Source organism: Eleutherodactylus coqui, chromosome 1 (assembly GCF_035609145.1).
Source record: "Eleutherodactylus coqui strain aEleCoq1 chromosome 1, aEleCoq1.hap1, whole genome shotgun sequence".
Taxonomy (NCBI): Eukaryota; Metazoa; Chordata; class Amphibia; order Anura; family Eleutherodactylidae; genus Eleutherodactylus; species Eleutherodactylus coqui.
The window spans coordinates 357,279,579-357,298,612 of record NC_089837.1 but is presented as its reverse complement, the minus strand read 5'-3'; the positions used below and the strand labels follow the sequence as shown (position 1 = coordinate 357,298,612).

Here is a 19,034-nt window from a genome sequence, read left to right as displayed (position 1 = left end):
GTCTGACCAGCACGAACAGCTCCAACTGTTTCATTGTCTGCCATCCAGAGACAGGTGGCACCATCGTTATAGGCTCCAGCGCAATTTCCAGGCGCTTGGCTGAAAGACATTTGGTCTTGCCCATTACGTATACTGCCCTTGATTTCCACCCTTTGTTTGCGGTGGCGTCTGAACAATGAAACTGGATTGTATTTAGTGGAACCGGGTTGTCTTCAGCAATGAATCCAGGTTTAGTTTTGGCACTATGTTACTATGTTACATTGACAACGTCCGTGTTTGTGTCTGGGAACCTAGAGGTGAGCGCCTCAATCCTGCCTTTGCTGTGAAGCAGCACACTGACCCCCTGCTGGTGTGACAGTCTTGTGGGGGCCATTGCATACAACAGTCGGTCACCCCTAGTAGTGGTACGAGGGACAATGACAGCTCAGCGATATGTTCAGGACATCCTACAGCCACACGTGTTCCTGTCATGGCGGCTTCCAAGAGGCATTTTCCAGCAGGGATAATGCTCGGCCGCACACAGCAAGGGGGTCACAGGAGCCTCCACAACATTGTCACACTTCCATGGCTGCCTGGTCACCAGATTTATCACCAATAGAAAATGTATGCGACCATCTGGGACACCAACTTTGACAGCCTATGAGTTTGCACAATCTGGAGGCTCAGTTACAGCAAATGTGGACTGATCTACTGCAGGATACCATACGGAACCTGCCCAGCCGTATCACATCTTTTATCCAAGCTAGAGGCGATACAACAGGGTACTAGAGCCTCCATGCCCCCCGTATCACATCTTGTATCCAAGCTAGAGGCGATACAACAGGGTACTAGAGCCTCCATGCCCACCCGTATCACATCTTACATCCAAGCTAGAGGTGGTACAACTGGGTAGTAGAGCCTTCATGCCCGCACACATATCACATCTTGTATCCAAGCTAGAGCGGGTACAACAGGGTACCAGAGCCTCCATGCCCACCCGTATTACATCTTACATCCAAGCTAGAGGTGGTACAACAGAGTAGTAGAGCCTTCATGCCCGCCCGTATCACATCTTGTATCCAAGCTAGAGGCGGTACAACAGGGTACTGGAGCCTCCCTACAAGGGCTCAGTTTTCCGCAGTAAATTTTGCTCTGATACTGTAATCACTTATATCAATGTTACAATCACACAGAGAAAGTGTCATTCCATTCGGACAACTCCTTCTAGATGCTTGATTTTATTTTGACAGTGAGTGTAGAATATTGCATATACTTGTTTAAACACCTGTACTTGGCACATACTTTGAATGTATCACATCAAAACAATGAAGATGATGAAAACAAACCAACACAGTAATGTGTCTATTAAAGAGGAAATGGCATTAGGCGTATCAGAAAACAGATTTGGAGGGTTTCTTTTTCACCATGTGGTCATCTTCTGACTATGCTAAAAGACTGCAATAACCTGGAAGCAATCCAGCCATGCAGACCTGAGGACAGAACAGCCTGATCCTGTGTGATTTGGCACTTCATACGTCTGTCTGAGACTTGGATTCCGCAGCAGAAGTGACTCCTCTTGTAGTCTAACAATTAAAAGGTTAAGAGGAGCCAAATACGTGAGAAGAATATTACTAAGTGAAGGAGGAGTTTTGCAGTGTTTCATGCATCCCGATTATATATAGGAATGACATTTTTTGTCCACAGAACAAGATTAAATGATATATTTCTTTTAATTCCCTAGTGAATGATTATTTGGCGCAGACATTTGCTCAGCAGCAACCAGAGTATATTAAACCACTGCGCAGAAACACAAGCGGTCGCATGCACAAGACATTGCTACATGTTTTCCAAGTGCTCCCACATTGACTGTATTTAGAAGAAGGCTTATTATGTCAGCACTGAGACACTGAGATTGGCCACTACTCCTTAGTGTAGGAACAGTTGATGTGTTTCAGAGCCCTTTTATATGGGATGACCTGTTGGGTGCAGATGTCTAATAGACCGCCCCAGCAATGATTGTTACACAGGAATGGAGGTGAAACAGGCCATAGATCGTTCCAGCTCGCCCGCCTTCATTCATTGTCACCAGACGAACGAATGCCTGCTTACATGGGCTAATCATCATCATTCAGTTTATATGCATGCTTAACCTGAATGACTAATGATAAAAGAACGAATTCTCTTTTGTCGTTCAGTCTGTCCATGCATTTTCATTGATCATTCATTGCTCATTCAGATTCTTGCTGGATACGGGAATCTGAACAATTCATCAGCCTGCGTAAAAGAGCCCTTACCAGAGTTTTCTGAGATTGAAAGTATGTATTCTCTCTAATATTGTATGATCAACTGAACATTGAACTGGGATGGACGTGTCTTTACAATAAACACTTTAGTCCAGATTATAGACATAAACAATCTGGGGTAACTAGGAAAATTTCAAATTGTCTATTCTACTATTGATAGAACTCTAGTCAGTTCGGTAGAAGCTCTCTGTTCCTTCCATTCATTCTGTATAACTCTCAGCAACAAAATGTTACCGTAATATATATTACATAGTTTCAGTATCTCAAGCTCCTTTTAATTAAAAAAAAATATATTAAGGCATTGTTGTTAAAGGGGTTGTCCCGCGGCAGCAAGTGGGTCTATACACTTCTGTATGGCCATATTAATGCACTTTGTAATGTACATTGTGCATTAATTATGAGCCATACAGAAGTTATAAGAAGTTTTTCACTTACCTGCTCCGTTGCTAGCGTCCTCGTTTCCATGGAGCCGACTAATTTTCGCCGTCTAATGGCCAAATTAGCCGCGCTTGCGCAGTCCGGGTCTTCTTCTTTCCTCAATGGGGCCGCTCGTGCTGGATGCCGGCTCCTTGTAGCTCCGCCCCGTCACGTGCCGATTCCAGCCAATCAGGAGGCTGGAATCGGCAATGGACCGCACAGAAGCCCTGCGGTCCACCGAGGGTGAAGATCCCGGCGGCCATCTTCAGCAGGTAAGTAAGAAGTCACCGGAGCGCGGGGATTCAGGTAAGCACTCTCCGGTGTTCTTTTTTAACCCCTGCATCGGGGTTGTCTCGCGCCGAACGGGGGGGGGGGGGGGTTTGAAAAAAAAAACCCCGTTTCGGCGCGGGACAACCCCTTTAATACATAAGTCTCTCCAGAGTTCTCCATCTTTTTCTTTAGTTTGTGTGCTGATTCACCATTTGCCATTGTGTAGTATATATTTTATATGATTGTCAATAAAACAAATTTAAGGCCGGGCTCACATAGGCAGACCATATTCTGCATGCGGGAGGCCTGCAGTGGATTCTGGCTGGCGACCCTGCGTACCTGAATAATCTGTATTGTGGATGACCTCCGCGACCTGTTTTTGGTCATGTGCAATACAGGTTTTTTGTGGATCCTCCACCCAGATGCAGATCGCGGTTTTCACAATTTGAATCCACCCATGTGAGCCCAGCCTAATGGCCATATCCAAACACTGCATGACATCCTCTGAAATGTATTAACGTGGGCACTATATACACTACATAAAAATTAAATAACCTGCTGAAAAAGGTAGATAGGATTGTCAAATTGGAGGATATTGATCCAATTGTCATTGTATTTCAGCAAGAAAAAATGAACTCCATCCATGAAGACTTGGTGTCCCGTTGGGAAACTTTGCAGTCCAACAACAAGTTACTTGAAGCACAGATACTGGAAACGCAAAAGGATAAAGCTGCAACAGAGAGAGATTTAGAGGCTGAGAAGTTAATCAAAGAACAGAAAGTAAAGGTAAATGTTCCGTACAATATCCGTGTGGTGATGTATTCAAAGCTAAGATCTGAATGACTCTAAATTCTCCTTCATACATAAATGTATGAATAGTTTTATCTGCCATTTGGAATGCAGACCCATTTTTTTGGAACAATTTAATTAGAATTTATCTAGTCAGAAATACTTTTGATTTCATCATAGATTTTAAGCGACAGGCCAATTTGTGCCTTTGTGACTAAGTGATTTTCATTGTTGTACTGCAAGTGCCATAACTCTTTGGAATAGCTGTATAAGGGCTTGTATTTCTGGGATGAGTTGTATTTTTAATAACACCACTCTGGGTACATATAACGTGTGGTATCATCTTCATTATGTGGCTAATTGTTGTACAATGTGAATTGAAGGTCCTGCGAGACCTGTTTTCTTTTTTTTTATCCCTATTGCTATTTTCTAATGTTGGTAAATATTTTGAAAATTTAAAAAAGAGAGATTAAACATATAATTTTTATTAAGTTTTAAATCCTATTAGATAAAATAGCATACCTTTTTTCTGTAGATCAGCACAATTAGTCTGGGTTCTCACAGGGCGGAATCCCACACAGAATTTCTGCAGCAAATCTGCCCTGTATGAACCCAGCCTTACTGCGATGCCAAGCTGTATATACATTTATTTTATTTTTTAATACTTTTGCACAATAAAAACATGTTCTTAAAGAAAAACAATTGAATCTGCATCACCGAACTCTTAAGACCCATAACATTTTTACTTTCCGGCAATGGAGCTATGTAGGTTCTTGTTTTTTGTGCGCAGAATTGTCGTGTTTATTGGAATTCTTTTGGGATACTTTTTTTGGATTGCTTTTTATCATATTTTTTTGGAGGAGGAAGTAAAAAATAGCAATTCTGGCATTACAGCTATCCCCACCAGTGTTTGGGTTGTTATGTTGATTACTTAAAAATGTTTTGGTATTTTATCCAATTAAAAGGGGTTTTCTTGTGGGGAAAAAATGTAATGTATTGAACTCTTCTGACACTTTATTTAGTGCTTCAATGGTACTTGAAGATGCGATTGTTTGATTGCTAGAATAGTACATGGCTTTACTTATGTAGTGCTTTGTGCTATGCTTGTGACAGTAACGTGTAACAGGTTGAATACATGGCAGAGAGCTGCCATGGAAACCCATTGGTACCTTGCGATCGCGAGGTGCTGACTGGTGACAGAAGGAGCCCCTTCCTCCTATTGTCTGCAATTTCTATTGATTGTGGCATGTGCAGAGTTAAACTGCAGAATCTGCGGTTTCTCCATTCCTTGTAGTTAGAACAGAAGCCTGGCTGTCAGTTGCTAGCCAGGCAAAATAAATAAAGTCTTTTCATCAGCAACATGAATTGTGCCCTAATTGGGGCGGACAAGGATCCTGCAAAACGCCATCTTTTGGGTCTGGATCCAGAGCAGACCATCCAACAATAGATTCCAATGAAAAAGCAACAATGGAGGCAGCAGTTGTGGTGCAAAAAAGGTAAGGTTTATTCCTCCCAACACAGAATAAACAACGTTTCGACTCGTTCCAACTGAGTCTTTGTCAAAGACTCAGTTGGAACGAGTCGAAACGTTGTTTATTCTGTGTTGGGAGGAATAAACCTTACCTTTTTTTGCACCACAACTGCTGCCTCCATTGTTGCTTCTTAGTTGCTAGCCAGGCGGCACCTTAAAAAGATGTATATGCAGGCTGTGATTGGCTGGCGCTCGATCCAATTGCAGCGCTTACTTGCTGATGGCGGGGAAATTCAAAGCCCCATTTAGCAGAGAGACCTGACAGCGGGGAAAATTACAGTGCAGCTTGCTGCACCACCGGGAAGACCATCGCGCAGAGGACACAAACACCGGCGGTGAGGTGAGTATTGTGTTTTTTTTTTTTTACCTAGTCTAGCTAGGCTTATATTCAACGCACCTAATTTTCCCAGTTTTTTGGGGTAAAATGAGGTGCCTCGGCTTATACTTGGGTCGACTAATACTCGAGTATATACAGTACTTGAACAGGAGAGCTGACGGGTCCTGTTTAATGTAAAGCAATGATTAAGAATTTCATCTTTTTACTTTTAGGACCATAACTATGCCGTAAAACAGGTGGAGGACCTTCAAGCGCAGCTTCAGAAAGATAAGAAGCTACTTCAGAAAGTCACTCAAGACTTTGAACTTGTCAGAAAGGTAAAGCCTTTGTAAACGTACTAAATAGGAAGTAGTAGTGGTATTATTCTTAAACCATAAAAGGGGTATTCTAGGCTTAGGACCCCCTTCCACCAACTTATCGTCTAGCCCGCTGTCAGTGCAGTGGGCCGGACATCATCATCACAGGTCACAGGAGGAAGATGAAACGCTGAATTCACTCCCATTTAAATCAGTGGGAGCGCTGTGCTCCAGTTATATTTCCTCCACCTGGCATGGTCAGTACGTCCTGTCCTGACTATGCGAGGAGTGGGAAACTGAACATAAGCACAGCGCCCCTACAGTGAGCTGGACGATCAGCTGATGGATGGATGGGGGGAAGGGGGTTCCTGAGTGGTGGACCACTGTCCATCAACTAAAAATGCCCAGAAAACGCCTTTAACCTCCTCCATTACTTAAAGATATGCTGGAAAAATTCAACTTTGGTTAGTTGATTGGGGTAACACCTGTAGTGGGAGAGAGAGCTTTTCCTACATCACTTCCCAAATGCCATTCATCAGACCAAATCCTGTATAGACGCTGGGTGATTTCAAGTCTTTAAATCTAAGGAAATGTGATTGCGGCTTTGGAACATATAAAAGCCTGCAGAATGCAGGACAGCCAACATTATGGAACATACAGTGTTGTAAATAGGACCTGTTTTGGGCTGAAAATGTGCAAGGTATGGCGAGGTGGAGAGTGTGGGATGCTATACACAGACAACAGTCAAATTGAGCTGATTAGTGGCCAAATCGGTATGACTGCAGGGGGCGGTTGATTGTGACTAGCTGGGATTGCAGTCTGTAGGACAGGGAGCGTGTTATCAGGCGGCATACATCTGGGTTTAGTTTAGGGAATGTGGTATGCCTCCCTGGAGAGGTGAGTTTTTAGCGCACGCCTGAAGTTTTGTGTGTCAGGGATTGCCCAGATAGTTTTGGGTAGCGCGTTTCAGAGGACTGGTGCTGCTCTGGAGAAGTCTTGGAGGCGAGAGTGGGAGGTTCGAGTTAGAGGGGCACTAATTCGATTTTGTTAGCAGAGCGGTGGGCGCGGGCTGGGCAGTGGATTGAGATAAGGGAAGCAATATAGGGCGGCGCAATGCTCTTGAGTGCTTTATGAATAGGGTAGTGAGTATAAATTAAATTCTGTATTTGACGGGCAGCCAGTGCAGTGACCGGCACAGGGCAGAGGAATCCGAGTAGCAGCTGGACAGGAAGAGGAGCCTGGCTGCCGCATTAAGGATGAATTGAAGAGGGGAGACTGGTGTATGGGGAAGGCTCATCGGCAGCGAGTTGCAATAATCGAGCCGAGGGGATGAGGGCAACGGTGAGCGTCTTTATTGTGTCCACGGTGACAAAAGAGCGGATTTTTGCAGTGTTCTTGAGGATGCAACTGACCTGTTCAGGCAAAAGATAGGATATAGAGGTTAAAGGAGAGATTGGAGTCGAATATGACCGCAAGGCAGCAGGCGTGCTGTCTGGGAGTTATGGTGGCGCTACACACTGAGATGGAGATGTCGGGATGAGGTCGGTTAGCAGAGGGCCGAAACACCAGTAGGTCTGTTTTTGAGAGGTTCAGTTTTAGGGAGAGAGAGGACACAGTGTTAGAGACAGCAGACAGTCAGTCTGTAGGATTCTGAAGGAATGGCGCTGTGATGTCACGTGACATCTGAGGGTTTGTCCAATAGGATCTGTGTAGGTGGACAAGAGAAGGGGGACGAGGACTGAGCCCTGGGGGTACCCAATAGGTAGCGGAAGAGGAGAGGAGGTAGAGCCAGCAAATGATACACTGAATGACCACTCAGGAGGAGAACCAGGAGAGAGCAGTGTTCATTAGTCCCATGTAGCAAAGCATATTGATGAGGAGTTTGTGGCCAACAGGGTTAGACGTCACAAAGAGGTAGAGATGGATCAGTAGGGAGTAGTCACCCCTCGATTTAGCCATCAGGAGGTCGTTTGCACTTTCGTAAGGGCAGTTTCTGTTGAGTGCAGAGGGTGGAAGCCGGACTGTAGGGGGTCAAGAAGAGAGTTTTCTGAGAGATAGGTTATAAGGTGGGAGTAGACCAGGTGTTCCGATAGTTTAGAGATGAAGGGGAGATGTGAGATGGGTCGGTAGTTGGCGGTATCGGTCGAGTCAAGAGTCTGTTTCTTTAGCAGTGTGGTTATGATAGCATGTATGAATGAGCAGGGGGAAATGCAAGAGGTCAGAGAGAGGTTGAATATAGTGGTGAGGTGGGAGCTGACAATCGGGGAGAGGGAGCGGAGGAGGTGTGAGGGGAGATGGTCACTAATGCAGGTGGTGGGGCGAGCTGAGGACGGCAATCTGGAGATTTCTTCCTCTGTTGATTTGAGTACAGAGAGTGAGCAGGAGCTAGATGCAGTACTGATGAGACTAGGGTCGGGGCTAGTCTGGAATTGGGAGAATATTTCTTGCTGGATGTCATTGATTTTCTTTTTGAAGTAAGCAACCAGCTCTTCAGCACTGAGATCTGTCACTAGGGACTGCAATTTATGGCTGAGAAGAAATGAAAAGTGTCAAAGAGTCGTTTAGGGTTGTGAGATAGGGAGGAGATGAGAAAAGGTGAAGTAGACTTGTTTGGTGTGTTGAAGGGCTAGGTTGTAGGTTCTGAGCATGGATTTGATGTTTGAGAGCGGTGTTGTAATGTGCAGCAGCCAAGTTGGGGCAAGAGAGGAGAGAGGTAGGGGACAGAGAAGACTGGTGGGACTCTGCAAAGTTTTGGGTGTGAATGGCTGAAGGTTCCCAAACGTACGGCAGGTGGGATAGTCTGGGGAGATGCTAGGGAGCTTGACAGAGAAAGAGAGAAGGTTATGATTAGAGATGAGCGAACGTACTCGTTTCGAGTACTTACGCACCCGAGTACCGCCATTTTCGAGTACTTCAGTACTCGGGTGAAAAGATTCGGGGGGCGCCGGGGGTCGGGGAGAGGCGTGGCGGTGCGGGGGGTAGCAGCGGGGAACAGGGGGGAGCCCTCTCTCTCTCCCTCTCCCCCCCACTCCCCACTGCTACCCCCCGTGCCGCCACGGCGCCCCCCGAATTTTTTCGCCCGAGTACGGAAGTACTCGGAAATCGCGGTATTCGGGCGAAAAAGGGGCGTGGCCGAGCACGTTCGCTCATCTCTAGTTATGATCCAAGATCGGGAGAGGGTAATTAGCAAAGTGAGAAGCAGAGACTGAGGAAGACCAGATCAAGAGTATTGCCACCTCTGTGAGTGGGGAAGGCTGTGAGTTGTGAGAGACCAAGGGAGGAGGTAAGCAATAGAAGCTGAAAGGGAGATTGGGGTCTTTGGTTGTTATTGGTGGGGATGTTAAAGTAGCCTAAGATGAGGGTTGGGATTTAAAACCAAAAGCTAATGCAAGACCATGAACGAGAATAAAAGGACACAAAATTGGAAGTAATGAAAGCAGACATTGTGTGCAGAAGGTGAAGAGGAGTAGTTGTAAAGCCCAGGCTCATCAGTAAGGTTGTACTATAGTTATAAGGCTGATAACAGTACTGTTACTTATAATCTAAAAATATATTGTCCTAATGATTACGGTTTAATTCAGGACGCACAGAAGAGTACACTGATGGGCATGGAAATAGCTGATTATGAACGCTTGGTCAAAGAGCTCAACCAAAAGATTACCAACAAGAGCAGCCAGTTGGAAGACTTGGAGCAGGAGGTCCGTGTGCAGAAGCAGAAACAGGAAACGCTACAGGAAGAAATATGTAAGAAGCGGATTCTTCATATTCTATATACTAATGAGCAGGCAGTATATAGAATACAGATTTCATCTTGGTTTACATTAGACATCATTTTATCCTTACCCCTTAACCTTCAGATATTGTGGATTGTCTGTGCTAATGGTTTTACCAATGATTTCTGCAGAAAATACTCCTTGTAATGTTTATTGTATGCTGATAGTTGTTTGAATGTCGTTGAACTAAATGCAGAAAGCTCATTTATACGGTGGGGCATATTTAACCCTTTCCAATCCACTGTCTGACAGCTGAAGACATTCTCATTGAAGGCTGTACAGCTCTGACATCGGAAGATGTCCGGCAGGGTATTCTTACTGTATATTACTGGCCGCTCTGTTCTTGGGAGCCTCTCCAGCATGTCCCATACCGCAGTACTGGCTCTAGCCAGCAGATAGTGACATTGTATAATGGCCGAAGGAGAAAGCCCCATAGCAAACTCTAAATCAAAAATTGGATTGCAAAGGGTTAATAAATTTTGTACGCCAAATCTGGCATATAAAAGTTGTGCCAAAATTGTGACTTTTTGAAACTTTACGCTGGAGTTTGCCACTTTTTAGTAATAAAGGATGGTGTCCCAGCGTTAGGAGATTTGGCTATGAGCTGACTGTCAGATATACTGTAATTGATGCCCTGCATAAATTATAACTGAAACCTACTCCAGCTCATAACCGGTGTGGGTGTCAGTGTGGTGCTGCCAGATATGACACATGCAATAACAGGCTTGTGCCTCTAAATACATTTGTCATTCCTATACTGGCACAAAGTTTACTTACACTGGCAGTTATATGCCCAGTTTGTAAACTAGTTGCTGCAGGTTTTCTGTTCTTAAGAAAAAAAAAAGTTAAATATAAAACTTGAATATCTTTTGTCGTGTTTCTGTAACTAGCATCTCTACAGACAAACTTGGAACAGCATGAGGAACGCAGTACAAAGATGAAGCAATTGCTGGTTAAGACTAAAAAGGAGCTCTCTGATTCCAAGCAGGCAGTAAGTACACATATACCAATGTCTAATAATATGTGGGCCAGTATGTTCTCATATATTTACCTTACTATTATCATCTGTCCCAGGAATCAGATTATTTGATACTGCAAGCCTCACTGAAAGGGGAACTGGAGGCGAGCCAGCAACATGTGGAAGCTTATAAGGTAAAGTTATTAACCTGACCATGAATTGTTTGCCCTGTACATTGACTTTAGGGCCTGCTACTTGTGGTTTATGTAAATGGGGGTTCTGGAGTTGTTACATCCTCATAGAGTGTAAAGCTATACTGTATGGGGATGAGCAACACACTAATAGTGTCTGTAACCTTTGACTTGTCATTTTGCATCATTTATCTGTAGTGCATAAAAGCCTATTCTGTTACTCTCTGCATCCTGGCCTTATAAAGCCGATCAAATGCATTGCTATATTGTCTCCATCATATTAGAATAAAGACGCATATATCCACCAGTCCTGGTTAGGCGCCCTCTGGAGCTACGGCAGCTGCAATGCAAATAGACTAATTGGGGGAGTTTCATGAAATTGTCTAAAGCATAAACTGTGTTTGTTGCCCATAGCAGCCAATCACAGCACAGCTTTCATGCCTCATAGTGCTGTGGTAAAATGAAAGCTGCTCTGTGGTTGGTCGCTGTGGGCAACAAAGACAGTTTCTCTTTTAGACATTTTTTTTCATAAATCTGCTCCATTGTGTTTTTGTTGGAAGGAAGAGCATTCCAAAACTGTAAGGCGTATTTTATAATACACTAATGTTAGAAAAATATGTCACCGCGCTGCAAGGTACTTAGTGTTATATAAAGAACACTTTTCCTTTAGCAGTGGGCATACAGGAAAGCGATAACATAAGAAAGACATTTACTGGGGAGGAGGGGGGTGTGTAGGAACAGAAACCCCCTCCTTGAAGTGTAGACTGGCATCTGCGGGTGGCGCCATTTTGTGGGCGGGGTTTGCTGTAAGGATGCGCCACCCGCAGATGCCATGAACACTTTCATTTTCGATTTGACTATAAATGTGAGTACATGTTTCATGTTTTATGCATTTTATAGCATGAGAAAGGTGTCATTGTGACACCGAAACGCGTTGCCTTATTACCAATAAAGAACCTTGGATTTATCTAGTACACCGGCGTGTACCATCTTCTGTGATTGGAGTCTACACTTCAAGGAGGGGGTTTCTGTTCCTACACACCCCCCTCCTCCCCAGTAAGTGTCTTTCTTATGTTATCGCTTTCCTTTATGCCCACTGCTAAAGGAAAAGTGTTCTTTATATAACACTAAGTACCTTGCAGCGCGGTGACATATTTTTCTAACATTAGTGTATTATACATTTCTCTGTGAGGGTTTCCCTGGACCAGGGAACCCTTATTAATGTCCTGCAGCTCTCCGGCTAAATACGCGGATCGGGTACTCGTGGAACCCCAGTGGAGTGTAATCTTCTGAAAAACCTTGTGGCGCATTTCTACCTTTCATACTCCAAGGCGTATTTTATGAATGTTTGTGGAGATTTAACATTTTTGAGGTATTGAATCAGCTCTGATTAATATAATTAGTCGTTACTAGAGATGAGCGTGCGTACTCGGTAAGGACAGATACTCGAGCGAGTATCGTCCTTACCGAGTACCTGCCTGCTCGACCGCAAAGATTCGGGTGCCGGCGGGGAGCAGCGGGGGAGAGCAGGGGGGAACGGGAGGGAGATCTCTTTCTCTCTCCCACTCAACAGCACTCACCCACGTCGGCATCCGAATCTTGGCGGGCGAGCAGGCAGGTACTCTGTAAGGACGATCCTCGCTCGAGTATCTGTCCTTACCGAGTGCACTCGCTCATCTCTAGTCGTTACTGTAACTGTAGAGTATGCTTCATGTATTGAGAGAAGATCTTACTTTGTTGCCCTTAGTCAAGATTACATTCTTCCTGTGCACCTGGACATGAGGCCTAAGGCAGGACTTAATAGACAAAACTTAAAAGTAACAGATTATTTACTGCAATACAAAAGTATTGTAGTATAGTTTATAAGTAGAGATGAGCGAACCTACTCGGCCACGCCCCTTTTTCGCCCGAGCGCCGCAATTTTCGAGTACTTCTGTACTCGGGCGAAAAGATTCGGGGGGCACCGTGGGTGAGTGGGGGGTTGCAGCGGGGAGTGGGGGGGGGGAGAGAGAGAGGGCTCTCCCCTGTTCCCCGCTGCTACCCCCCGCTCCGCCACGTCGCCCCCCCTAATCTTTTCACCCGAGTACTGAAGTACTCGAAAATCGCGGTGCTCGATCGAGTAATTACTCGAAACGAGTATGTTCGCTCATCTCTATTTATAAGCAAACAAATAATCACAAGTCCCTTTTGGATCTACAAAACGCAATAAAACAACATAAAAAAGTTTAATAAAATCTTTAAAAGTATGCAAAAATTTTTCCATAAAAAGATGTAAGCAAATTGAATGAATAATTTGTATGGCCAGAAAAAAGGATAAAATAGGTCAGCACTTCCCAATAGAACTATACAGGTGCACGTTAAACCATGGCTGCAACATACAATGGAAGCAAAAAGAAAAAAACGGCAACAGCAGTCATAATAAATTTACTATCCGAGTTATACATACCTATAATTAATACTCTAACCACATTAAATAATGCAAGGTTCTTGGTATATCATTTGATCAAATCATATTGGCCCATCTACCAACGTCCAGGTTACTAAGCTTTCAGATGGGTCCTAATGCTAATAGGTCCTTCACAGTTTAGACTATTTAAATTTTAGCTTTTATTAATGATTATTAAAAACATTTACCACAGTCGGGCACACCTGACAATACAACACAAACACAACTAACAAACGTATGGGTGGAACACTGTAGATTGGCGATCAATATGATGGTATGATATATATCAATAATATCCGCCAATCATCAATCTCTTGCCTCATAGGTCAACAGTACAAGACCCCGTCTTATCTACATTTAGGGAGTCGTGTGCACAATAACACAATAACGACCCGTGTCTATCTCTTTGGCCCTTGTTCCCAACATGAACCCAAGTTGTGTTGCATACTAATAAATAACCCACCACTGATGAGAAATCTATGACTCTCTGGGGACTATATTGGGCACTGAGACATGATGGGATGACGTCTTGAGGCAAGAGATTGATGATTGGCGGATATTATCGATACATATCATACCATCATATTGATCGCCAATCTACAGTGTTCCACCCATACGTTCGTTAGTTGAGTTTGTGTTGTATTGTCAGGTGTGCCCGACTGTGGTAAATGTTTTTAATAATCATTAATAAAAGGTAAATTTTAAATAGTCTAAACTGTGAAGGGCCTTACAATTGAACAATTAGACTACTGCTTCTGTGAAACAGCATAATGGTAATAGGTGATTTAATCTTAACCTGGGAAAGTTGGGCACCCACCTCTTAGAATGCTCCTCTCTTGGGACTAAGCCTACAGGTAAAGACAGAGAGGTAGGTTTTGCTAATTTGTATGGCCATACTCGTAAAAGATTGAACTATTAAAATATTGCATTACTTATTCTGTTTGGTGAACAGTTTAAAAAATATATTAATAAATGCAAAATGCCAGAATTGCGGGTTTTAACCCCTTAATGCTATAAAACGTACAGTTACGTCCTCCGCTCGTCGACCCCCCCCCCCTCCATACAACGTGGGCACCGGCTGTTTCTTATAGCTGATGCCCGCCAGCAACAGGTCTGATAAGCTGCGTGACTCATCGGAGCCGTTAACCCTTTAAATGCCGCCGTCAATTCTGACAGCGGCATTTAAATCCCCCGTCAATTTTTAAGGGGTCTCGTACGGCTCCCCACGATGAGATTGCAGGGAGGTGTGCAGGTGTCATGGCAGCCGTGAGCCTTCTGAAAGGCCCTAGGGCTGTCATGGCAGAATGCTTATCAAGCCCGTGGGGTGGCTTGATAGACTGCCTGATCGCAGTATGATGTAATGCTTTGGCATTACATTATACTGCAGGAGCGATCAAAGCATCAAAAGTTGTTGTTCCCTCTTGGGATCAGAGAAAAAATAAAAATAAGGTTATTAAAATTTTACTAATTATTTATAATTATTATTTATATATATATATATATATATATCAATTTTGTATTGCTGTAATCATTCTAATCCACAGAAAATAGTGAACATGTCATTTTTACCGCATTGTAAAAAGTAAACCCACCTCACCCTCCAACCCCCCTCCCCCCCAAAAAAGTAAAAAAATTTCCACAATCTGTGTTTTGTTTTTTATTTAACCCCACTTGAAACTTACCTTTATATGGTACATTAAAAGGTACTGTTAAAAAACACAGCTTGCCAGGCAGTAAGCAATCCCTCCTTACACGTCGATGTAAAATAATTTTTAAAAGTTTTGGTTCCTGGAAGAACAAAAATAAAGCCTGAGAAATCTTGGGCCTTAAAAGGGTTAACACAGTTGTGGATGGTTAAATATTGCATGACCTTTTGTTCCAGAGTTTTTGAGAAGCCATCTACAGCTGATGTACACGGTTGCAGTATATATGAACTTTGCACAGCTTGATCTGTTTTTAGATTGTTGTAGTTTGGAATCGGCTTGCATGTTAGTTTTAGGCACAAATGTATGTTGCAGTGCACTTGGGAAAAACTTAAGGTATGTAATTCCTGTATCTTTAAATTTTTAGCTCAAAACCAGATTTTTGCCTTTTGTTGTTCTGGTGATTTTATGAAGATGTTATACATGTAGATATAAGCCTAAGGCCGCCTGCACACGAGCGTTCCGGATTCCGCTAGCGGAGTTTCATGCGCGTATGGTACCTAAATGTGCTTGCGGATAGGTGCGGATGCGTGAAAAATCACGCGCGGATATACGCGGATGTGTTGCGGAAAAAAACGCGCAGAAAAACCAGCAGACACCCCTTATTGTAAACCCAACCCCTAGAGAACTGCCCATTCCTTGGAAAACAGCTTAAAAACCAACACCCAGACTCCGTTTTGTCCCTCTTGCTTGTGCGAGCACCGTTAAATTATTCTGGCAACATGCTTTCACCCGGTGAGCAGATGTCTTTGTGGGCATGGTTGATCCATGTAACTTTTTTCGGGAGCTTCTCCAGCGTGACTTTATTTCAGTCACTGCAAAAAAAATTCACAAGAGGAATTCATTACTACAGATTTTGCATTCTTACATCCTGCATTGGCAAGAAATACTACCTATCTCCCTCTACAAATTTGCCTGTGAAGCTCTGTGCTGTGTGTTGGGACGCCTCCTACCATGCCTACTTCCTGTAGTCATAGCAACCAGTGACTCCATCTGCAGCTGCACTGCGTATGTACTGCGTGAAAAAACACACCCATTCACTTGTATTGGAGGCTTCACGCGCAGAATCCGACCCAAATTAGAACAGGTCGCAGATTTTTTCACGCGCGTGAAAAACCGCAATACAAATCCGTCCGTCTGGGGACAACTGCGGATCCTCATAGGAGTATATTGGCTGCGGTCTGGGGCAGATAATGTGCCTAAAATAACGCGCTGGAAATTCCGTTCGTGTGCAGGCACCCTAAGTGGTATATCTATGAGGTATTCTGTATCTCCTTTTTTGCTTTGGTCACAATTTAAGCCACTATTGTCAATTTTTTTCAGCCTTTTTGTTATTAATTATACTTTGATCTGAATTAGCATGAATGTGTCTGTGTATATAAAGTCATAAGTGGCAGAGTGGCAATGTGCAGGGGGTCTACTTTCAGAAAATATGTGGGTTTTCTTACACATTTTTATTTTGTAATTTAGATTTAATTTTAACATGCCAAATGTATGAAAATTGTCCTGGCCACTGGAGGTGCAAAATGTTGAAAAACTCTCAGCAGCAAAAGGGTTACAAAATAGATTACTCGCCTGTTCTTTTCCCCGCTGACCTTCCAGAGTTTCTCCCGATTCTTGTTTACAAGCGGGCAGCAAGTGACTGCTGCAGCCAATCAGTAGCCTCAGCAATCTTATGCCATGTTGGCAGCAATGCCAGTGGGAGCCATGATGTCAGGAGTATTGCTTGTGACCGACTGCCAAGGCCATTGATTGGCTGCAGCAGTCATTGCGGCCCACTTGTAAACTGAGACCCGTGTGGATGCCAGAGCTCCAGAGTTGGGTTGCCAGAACAGACAACAGATTAGCAATGTTTCTTTTGTGTTTTTAGAACATACCTAATTTCAATACCAGTATTTTTGAGGTTTTTTTTTATCCTGGACGCAGTTGACTCAAACCGATAAGCATGTCTTAACTGTAAATACTTGTATTCTTGCCATCGGCCAAATGTGTGTTGGCCTTCCTATATCTTTCTGCCCCCACCACTCAAAGCCCTCTAGGAGGTATAATGCGGGTAACTAGGGAGTATGCCCATATTGAAGTACACTGTGCAGCACCATTAGCAGCTTGTGATTCACAGACCTTCCGTCATAATTTATAACTCGGCATGATAGTGAGTCAGAGAAACTTATGAGCTTCCAGGTCTTCATACAAATTAGATATATTAAGATAATGGTATGGTAATAATCACTGGGGATTACCCCCCCCCCCCCCCTCCTCTGCTTCCCATCCCTATAGGTGCTGAAACTGGGCTGTCAAATAATAATTAAGTTGAAAACTAGTAAATGGAGCATTTTGAGCACAAATTGACTTGCAGGCAGTACCACATGCCCCAAATGTATTAAGATGTACCGGTATATGAAATGTGATACTATTTAGGGTCCTGTGTTCAGTTTTTCAGCCAATTCACATTTTCTATTTAGATTCAAGTAGCAGAGCTGACATCGGAAAAGCACAAAGTACAAGAGCAACTTAGGGCATTGACCGAGCAGCACCAACGAGCAGCGAATACGTACCAACAAAAGCTACTAGCTCTTCAAGAGGAGTGCACTGCTGCCAAGGTATGAAGGCTTCTTGGTTACCGACTGTGTATTTTGTGGTCGTAGAACGCTTTACATATAAATTCTTACTGCTTTAAAGGGGTTATCCAGACTTTAACCTGTTACGGTGCTTCGTTCTGGGCTTTAATCCTGCCCCATTGTAAAAATACAGTACGGGATTAAAGCTCCTGCAATCTTGCAAGAGTGGGTTTGGGTCCTCAGATGTCAGCCGAGGACCCGGAGGAGAAGGCAGAAGCTGTTTTTTTACTGATTCTGCCTTCTCTTTTGTAGGCTGCATAGCGCTTTCTGAGTGCTATGTAGTGAATAGAGAAAGAGGAAGTGCCAATTCCGCTATTTGACATGGCAATCAAGTGACCGCCAGGTGCCCCCTGGCGCAGCAGAGCTGCAGGGTCTTAGCAGACCCAGATCAGCTCTGTGAGCGACTGTTGTCACTTTAGGGGGATGTTTTCCACTGTAACTGGGGCCCCCATGGAAGTTCAAGTTACAGTGCAAAAGCTTAAAATTAAAAAAAAAAAAAAAATGACATTGTGAACGTCCCCCAGAGGGCTTATATGATGGCATGGGGGGGGGACACAGATGTTAAAAAAAAAAGTTACATTTTTTTTACTTATTTTGTAACAAAAAGAAAACGACCCAATGCAATCCTAACTGGTCGCCTTTTCCGCCTTGTAATCAGACTATACAAAGTGTATATATTAAAACGCTCGGAATACTCCTCAGGATAAGCTATCAATATTTGATTATTGTGTGTTCACCCCCTCGTGATCCCTGCTGATCAGTTGATTAAAGGGACAGTGGCACTAGCCGATTTAATGTTTACATCTGAACAAGATCCTGTTTGTCCTCACAATCCCATATTATTTTTTGGGACCATTCTGAGTATGACAGTCTTGTCTGTGAAGATACTACAGGCTTGTCGCGTGAAGATATACCTGTAGGACTCAGAATGGCCTCAGGTTTGTGCTCAGATGTAAACGTATAAGCGCCACTGCCCCTTTAATCAGCTCATTAGCAGGGTTTCTAAGATGTGGCTCCCCATTGATCAGATATTGATGGCCTAGCCTTTTTTATAGGCTGGATAACCCCTTAGGGACACGGCCTATTTTGGCCATAAAGACGCAACAGTTTTGAGGGGATTTTCATCGACACTTTTCAAAAGCCATAACTTTTTATTTTTCCGTTGACCTGGCCATATATTGGCATGATTTTTGTGTTGCGAACTGTAGTTTTTGGGTGCATATAATGTATTATTAAACTTTTATTTTTTTATTTTTTTTTTAGAGCAGGGAGAAAAAACACATTAATTCTGTCATTGTTTTTTAATTATTTTTTATAGCATCAATCATACAGCATAAATGGCACAATAAAACCCTTTTTTTTTTAAAAAAAATTATAATTATTTTTACATCACTGCATTCAAAGTTCCGTAACTTTTTTATTT

General features: G+C 43.4%; 1 protein-coding gene across 1 annotated transcript in view; it reads left to right on the top strand.

Moving 5' to 3' along the window:
• Positions 1–19,034, top strand: part of GCC2 (GRIP and coiled-coil domain containing 2) — a 69,863-nt gene that overhangs the window by 28,111 nt on the left and 22,718 nt on the right. Inside the window, exons 11-16 of the mRNA XM_066577505.1 lie at positions 3,591–3,755; positions 5,839–5,943; positions 9,504–9,666; positions 10,586–10,686; positions 10,770–10,847; positions 17,456–17,593. Coding sequence (XP_066433602.1) covers positions 3,591–3,755; positions 5,839–5,943; positions 9,504–9,666; positions 10,586–10,686; positions 10,770–10,847; positions 17,456–17,593 — 750 coding nt within the window. The remainder of the gene's footprint in view (positions 1–3,590; positions 3,756–5,838; positions 5,944–9,503; positions 9,667–10,585; positions 10,687–10,769; positions 10,848–17,455; positions 17,594–19,034) is intronic.